We start from the raw sequence: 8071 nt of genomic DNA, 5'->3' as shown, positions 1-8071 counted from the left end.
CCCGCCCCCCCCCTCGGGCGCGCCAGCCAGTCGCCCCCCGCTCAAAGCAGCCCCCCCCCCCCAACTAGAGCATAGGCTCATAGACATTGGGGCTGGAAGGGACCTCGGAAGATCATCGAGTCCAGTCCCTGCCCCGGGGACACGAAGTCAGCAGGGGTCACAGGATCCTAGCAAGATACACATCCACATTTCTCTGGAAGGCGGTCATAGTAGGTGCGTGATCATCCCAGCCTAGGCTTGTTTTGAAAACCTCCAAGGCTGGAGCTCGCACCACCTCTCCCGCGCACCTGCTCCAGGGCTTTACTACCTTCCTCGGGACAGCAGGCTTCCTAACAGCGAAGAACAGTGGCTCTGGGGCGGCTACGAGTCTCTCTAGTATCCATGGGAAACCTCTGGCTTGCTCTCCCGGGTCCCGTCTGTGCCCCCAGCCCCGCTCGCGCCCTTGCGGGACGTCGGGGCCCCGCAGGGGGCTGCGGCTCGCGGCTGGAGGAGCCCTGCCTGCCTCCTGCCCCTTGGGTTTGGTGGGAGGGGGAAGCGCGGGCCGGGGCCGGGCCGGGAGGCCCCGCACTTCCCCTGCGGCAGCTGCAGGCGCCGGTGGCCCCGGGCTGTGCTGCGGACGGCGGGTGTTGGCAGAGAGGGGCACCTGCAGAGCCGGAGCGGGCCGGGCACCGGCATCCCTGAGCCTGCCGGGCTTGGGCTGGCAGAGATGCGGCGCCGGCGGCCCTCCAGCTTCTCCGCGCCAGCCCTTTCTCTTCCCTCCCTGCTTTTTGAGTACAGAGAAGCGAAGAGGGTGAAGGAGCCTGGCTTTTCTAGCCAACCCTCCGGGATTGCCTTGGAGAAATCTCCGGGAGACGTCTGGGAGTCACCCGGGAGATCAGTGATAGGGCGGGCATTCAAATACATATGAAATGTTGAATCTGATTTATGCTGCTGTCCGGTGGGTTTTTACCATGTAGTAGGCAATGATCTGTTGAGGTTCCTTCCAACCCTAGCTAGCATCTCTGAATCTATGTGCATTCGCCTTCCTGATGGGAAGTCATTGATGGCACTGCCTCATGCGTGGTTGAGATTCGAACAGAGCGGGCAGCCCTGCCTGCAGCCGCGCGGCTTCCTAGTGCGAGCTCTCTCTTGTGCATCACGCTGGCATGCCGGACGTTGGGCTAACACTGCGCCACACGCTGAAGCACCCCTGAACGATTGCAGGGCACGCCCGGGTGCTGTGGCCCCCATGGGTCACAATCCATGTTAAGCCCGTTTTTTTGTGGCACCTCTCCCAGCTGTAGAGAGTTGGTCCCACAAAATCTTACCTAGAGGGAAAATAGACTGTGTTCAACATCCAGAGATCCTGCAAATTACATGTGGGGCCGGAAACCATCACAACTAGGTTAAAATCATTACAAACAAGTGTCAACTAGACTATTTCTTTATTTCATCCCATTTTTGCCAAATTGTAAGATTGGCAGGGTGGAGGGGGGATGTTTCCAGCACATTCGTGTGCTGTTGTTGGACACTCAGTGGGAATGAGTGTGTTAGAACTGATTCTACAGGCTGCTTTGGCATCGTTGTCAAAATGCTGCAAAAGCCATAGAATAGTTGACACTTATTTGTACAGTAATGATTTTAGCTTCGTCCTAATGGTTTCCAGCCCCACATGTAATTTGCATAACCTCTGCACATTGAACATGATCTGTATTATCATTCATATAGGGCTCAGTACTATGAACTGTGACAGGGTTATTTAACTTTACACAAGTTCTGCTGATTTCCGTGAGGCTTCGTGTGTAGGTAAAGATAACCTTGTGTATGAATCAGCCCAATTGGGTCCATAGTTGATGTAACACTTAGCAAATTGTAAGGTTGCTTGAGAACCGTTGTTTATAAATGCTGGTAATGTCTGATGCAATTTTTACAAGCGGATAAGAAAAAGATATTTCTTCTGATGGCAATGATAATGTGGAGTGGCAAGATACCAATGCTGTTTTGAAAGAGAAGGCTCTGAAAGGCTGCAAATTAAGCCAAGATCTTATGCTGCATTATAGGCAGGGGAGAGTGGGAGTAGATTAAAACAAACAGGAATGGGATTTTCCCTGGCATTTGTTATCATAATATAGTTGAGAAGGCTGGGACAGATGCCCAACATAACCAACACTACAGAAAAGCTTGATTGTTTCAAAGACATGAGAAATAGCTCAAGAGCATTTTACAGTGGTTTGCACTGTAGTTCAGCCAAGTTCAGTTTTTGCTTAGGCTACCTGTCAAATTAAGTGCTGGCAACTGTGCTGCATAATGCCCGTAGTTTAGATCACCTAGAATATCCCACTCAGCGGTTGACCAAAACACCCTTTATTTTTATTCCTCTTGAATTTTCTATCTGTAAATATCTTGCCTGAAAGGCTATGTTCAGGTTGCCACATTTCTGGGTGTTTTCTTTAGGGCTTTCTCAGCCATTAAAATGTCACTCTGGGTCCTTGCTTCAACATAATACTGCTTAAATTTAGTTGATGCTTCTGACATTGAGAGACTGACATTAAGTATCCTTTTATTTGTGGCTTGTATTACTGTGGATAAGAATAACCTGATATTCACCAGTAGATTGTAGCCGGCACTCAAACTAGGCAGCAGAAAGTAGGCCTGCTCCTGTTACTACCCACTTGGGTTGATTACAAACAGCATGTTCCTCAGAGTGGTAAGTCACTTAAGTGGCACACTCACATACCAACTTCCAACTTCCACTGCAATGTCAAGAACCTACTTGCTAGGAAAAGCGTGAATGGGGTAGTCACTAACTGTGATGCTGTTTCTGTTCAGTTCCCAAAGTTTGAGATCTAGGAGAAGTGGCATTAATAGGAAAAAAAATGGAATAGGTCATTGTTAGAGCCTTTGTGGGTGGACAGGGAGTCTCCTACTAGAGGTATAGGATGAGGGAGGAAAATATTTCTCCTCCCCCAACATCTGTATGCCACAGGTGAGTCTATCACTTGTACATAATTGTCAGATAGGCACCTACTTAGGAACAACACAAGTAGGGTAGGGTTTGTCAATACAGGGCAGTTACTGTGAAACCACCTGGGATATTAATTTAAAATACAACAGATGGTTTGTACCAACTCCCAGTGTGACCGTGCTTATTCCTTACTGAGTATTTTCCTGTGTATTTGGCTTAATTTCAAAGAAACCACCAAAGCAAAGAATAAGAGTGCCCGTGTTGGAAAGTTAGCTGCAGTAGTCTTCTAGGTTGCTATCTGCATGGATGAGTCCTTAAACAGATGCACCTTAACTTCCCTGTAACCTTTTCTCTACTCCTGTGATGCTCACCGGGAAAAAGGAAATGCACATGGGTAGGGGGACAGCTCTTCCCTTAGACATTTTCCCCAGTTTCCATTTTGGCTTATGGTTGATGTACTAAGACAATGGTTTTCAACCTCTTTTTGCTTGCAGACCCCTAAAATTTTTCGAATGGAGGTGCGGACTCCTTTGAATTACAAGTCTGGGTATTCACATACTTTTGATTGATCATAATCATCTTTCATGGACCCCTTAGACACAGTCTGTGCTAATAGATAGCCATGGGCAAGCCTGAGGTCCCCTCATGTGCTTGTAAGTTGGGGAAAGGGAAAGAATGGGGAAGTTGCTAGGTTTGGGAGGGGGTATACCAGCATTCTTTCTTCCCTACTCAAAGAAAGCCAGCAATAGTCTCACATTTACATTTTTATAAAATGACAAGCACCAGTTTCAGTTTATATTGAGATAGTTTGCTTTTTTGCAGTAAAAATACCTTTCTTAATTTGCACATGGATAAGCCAGCAGCTCTGGGGTTATATGAAAAGAAGCTCCAAATAACATCACTACAAAAATTCTCCTTTTATTTTTTATACAAAAGCCTTCCTTGTACTTCTGCTGCAATGCTTTTCTAAATAATTTTGAGAGTTGGTTACTTTTTGGATTATAATGATTTTTTTAAATTTCAGTCTAATATATAGAGGTTGCAGGATGGTACATGCATTTTAAAAATTAATGCAACAACACTTTTGCAGCAATATTACTTTTTCAATTTACTGCCTGCCTGAGAAGTAAAGGAATTTGTTTTGCTTTTAAATTTTTCTTAAATCCTAAGAGGCAGGAAGGTCTTATGGCCAAGATAAAAATTGGAACCCTGGAAAATCTAGTTTTATTTATGGCTTAACTTCAGTCTTCCTCTGTGATTCTGAGAAAGTCACAAATGACCTATAAGATACTCATATTGGGTAGAATATTTAGTGGAATTACTGGAATAAAGTGTTGCTTCCTATGAGCCATTTATACTGATGTAAACATGGATTGAACACAGTGGGAGCATCTGCATATGCATCCCACTTCACAGTTGGTACTGCACAGTCATTTAATACTTGCTTTAGTAGTGCTTTAGCAGTGCCCGTGTCATGTCATTTCTGACCCTACTGCACAGTAGCAGGGAGCTGTCCCAGGGAATGGGGTGTGAATGTACCAGGGAAGAAGGACAAAGGATCTGGAACGGTGTGGATTTTCTTTCCTTCTGTAGAGTGGGACAGAATAGAGGCTGATGGTGGCAAGTCCAGTCAAGTGTCTGGAGCAGTCCATAGCAACCTGCTTGGAGTAACACAGCTGTTCCTGTCCATCTGCAAAAGACTGCCACAGAGATGCAAATCAAAATATTAAAAAACTGGAGGGGGGTTATCAGCACAATGGAACCACTACCTTTGTAGGAGCCAATGCTGCTCCAGTGCTAAATCCTCTAAGCTGGGCTTCATTATCAGTATTTCCAGGCTGGCACAGACCTCTAGGCAAGGATATTCTCTGCTCCAAAGACTTTATAAGCAAAAAATCAAAGTAGATGAAGGTTAAGGGAAAAGCTTTAAATATTTGCAGATCATTTTCTTTCAGGAAACTCTATATAGAGGTTACAGAATAGAACATTTAAATATGAAAGAACATGCTCCTTACAAGATAGTGATTGCCCACAGCTCTCATTGACTTCACAGATTTGGAAAAGGCAGGAAGTATAAGCACCCTCCAGTTCCAGATCTGTGTATATCTGCAAATAAAATCTGGGGGGTGATGACAAATGTGCATGTAAAAGAGTAGTTTGCTGAAACAATTATTTATTGAACATGTTAAGGACTAGATCACTAATTTATGTCATGTTTACATATGTTGTTTTTTAAAATAAAAATTAACAGTTGTATTTCTTAATTAATTACTTGTTCCTCATTCCAAAAGGGAAAGAAGAACAAAAAAAGGAATTGAATTTCAAACAGGAAATAATTCTACTACATTTATGTATAATCTGATTTTTATTAAGTGAATATGTTATTGCTTGAAATAGTCATTTTTATATTCAAAAGACATTACATCAAATCCCCTCTGACACCTTTAAGATTATATCTCCATAGGGGCTAGTTTTATTTCGTCTTAAAAATATGCTTTTTGAAAACTAAAGACACTGTCCCTATTTTAAATTTTAGATAAAAATCATGATTAAACAAATCTGGAGAGTGTGGATCATCTACACAGTCATAACTGCAAAGGTTTCAGAAGAAAGAGCTGTGAAGCAGGTTTGTCCTTCGTGTGATGCTGATCATTTTTGTGACTGTTCTTCCTTGGGGTTGAACACCATTCCTTCAGGGATAACAAGTGAAATCACAGGACTGAACCTGGCCCACAACAAGATAGAACATATCAGTGAAAATGACCTGAGGTCAGGCGTGAACCTCCGTGTGCTGTTGCTGCAATCAAATCAAATTTGGACAATAGACGAGGATTCATTTCACTCCCTTGGAAAACTGGAGCATTTGGATTTATCCAGTAATAACTTGACTCGCTTGTCACCTACTTGGTTCAGGGACTTTGTTTCCTTACAGCACCTGGACATACGGGGTAATTTCTATGCAGAACTTGGAGAAGGGTCCCTTTTTTCAAATCTTAAGAATCTGAGAAATTTGCACCTTGGGAATAAAGATCGCTTCCTTGCTATACGGCAGCAGGACTTTGAAGGAATTACTGTTCTTGAGCAACTTGAAATTCAGGGGGAAAAGCTCCATTGGTATGAGCAGGGAAGTTTAAAATCCATTAGGAACATAAATCACATAATCATAAATGTAAGAGGTATTTCTGTGCTATCATCAATTCTGGGGGATCTTGTAAATTCTGTAATCTGCTTAGAACTGAGAAATATAGCTTTCAGGACAGAAAATGAAACTATGTTACTGAATATAATGATTCCTTCTGTTATGAAGAAACTCCTGTTTAGAAATGTTTTGCTTACAGATGAAAGCATCCCTAGTATGATGGGAATCATGGCAAACATGAGACAATTGGGGGAGGTGGAGGTAGAAGACTGTGTATTTCAGGGGACTGGACACTGGTCTGGACTAATTCATGTAGACAAACCAAGTCCTGTTAAAGTAGTGACAATATGGACCTTAGTCATAGAAAGATTTTATGTGTTTTCAGATCTTCATAGCCTGTCCAATCTTATAGGTAACCTTACGAAGGTCACTGTTGGCAATACTAAGGTCTTCTTGGTTCCTTGCCTCATTTCAAAACGTTTGCTTTCACTGGAGTATCTTGACCTTAGTGACAACTTGCTTTCAGATCCCGCTTTGGGGCATTCAGCATGTATGGGCGCTTGGCCTGTTCTGAACACTTTAAATTTAAGTCAGAATTCCTTGAGCAATTTAAAGATGACTGGAAAAAGTTTAGCTCACCTACAGAAGCTAACAAACCTAGACATTAGCCAGAATAATTTTGGACAGATGCCGGAAGTATGTGAATGGCCGGAAAACCTGAAATATTTAAATTTATCAGGCACTCAAATCCCCAAGCTAACAGGTTGCATTCCTCCAACTCTTGAAGTTTTGGATGTTAGTAGCAACAACCTGATTGAATTTGGAATACAGCTCCCACTCCTCCGAGAGCTATACATTGCCCAAAACAAATTAAAGGCCTTGCCAGATGCTGCACTCCTTCCTGCTGTAGCGGCTCTGACAATCACAAGAAACAAGTTAAACAGTTTCTCTAAGGGAGAATATGAATCCTTTAAGAACATGAAGAGGCTGGAGGCTGGGGACAATAATTTCATCTGCTCTTGTGTATTTCTCTCCTTCATTCAGTCTGAGGCAGGAATAGCCAATGTCTTGGCTGACTGGCCAGAAAACTACATTTGTGACTCTCCATCTGCTGTGAGAGGGAAGCAAGTGGAAGCTGCTCAGCTTTCGCTGATGGAATGCCACCAAACACTGGTGGTGTCCTCAATCTGCGTTGTGCAGTTCTTGTTCATCCTGCTCGTTGTGATTGTGGGGTACAAGCTGCATGCATTCTGGTATATGAAGATGACCTGGGCTTGGCTTCAAGCAAAAAGGAAGCCACAGAAAGTGCAAACAAAGGACATCTGCTATGATGCTTTTGTTTCCTACAGTGAGAGAGACTCTGAGTGGGTTGAAGACTTAATGGTACAGGAACTGGAGCACGCCAACCCCCCTCTGAAACTGTGTCTTCACAAGCGGGATTTTGTGCCTGGGAAGTGGATTGTTGATAACATCATTGACTCCATTGAGAAGAGTCATAAGACGCTGTTTGTGCTGTCAGAGCACTTTGTGCAGAGCGAGTGGTGCAAGTATGAGCTGGACTTCTCCCACTTCCGCCTCTTTGATGAGAACAATGATACAGCTATTCTGATTCTTTTAGAGCCCATTCAAGGAAAGGCGATTCCCAAAAGGTTCTGCAAACTGAGGAAATTAATGAACACAAAGACCTACCTGGAATGGCCTCTCGAAGAAGTGCAGCAGCAAATATTTTGGTTTAATTTGAGAGCAGCATTAAAATCTTAGGATTGGCCTTTTAAGACTGAACTAGTAACAAATCCATAACAGGCTGGGTCTCATGTTTTTGTATGACTGGGATTTTAAAGTTTCTAGAGGCCAGAGACATTGGAAATCCTGTAGACTACTACAAAATACTATTTTTAAATCTTTTCTTCATATTGTGTTTGGCCATTGATTGCCAGCAAATTGTAGTCTCCTGTAGTAGTGGCATTTGCATTAAAATGATATATAAA

General features: G+C 43.5%; 1 protein-coding gene across 1 annotated transcript; it reads left to right on the top strand.

Annotated features, from left to right (window-relative positions):
• Positions 1 to 5489: 5489 nt before the first annotated feature.
• On the top strand, positions 5490 to 8071 carry TLR2 (toll like receptor 2). Its single transcript, XM_006019140.1, has one exon. The coding sequence runs from the start codon at positions 5490 to 5492 to the stop codon at positions 7842 to 7844; it is 2355 nt and encodes a 784-aa protein (XP_006019202.1). The 3' UTR covers positions 7845 to 8071.

The sequence above is a fragment of the Alligator sinensis genome, unplaced genomic scaffold (genome assembly GCF_000455745.1).
Source record: "Alligator sinensis unplaced genomic scaffold, ASM45574v1 scaffold169_1, whole genome shotgun sequence".
In the NCBI taxonomy this organism is placed as follows: domain Eukaryota; kingdom Metazoa; phylum Chordata; order Crocodylia; family Alligatoridae; genus Alligator; species Alligator sinensis.
This window is presented reverse-complemented; position numbering and strand designations above follow the sequence as displayed.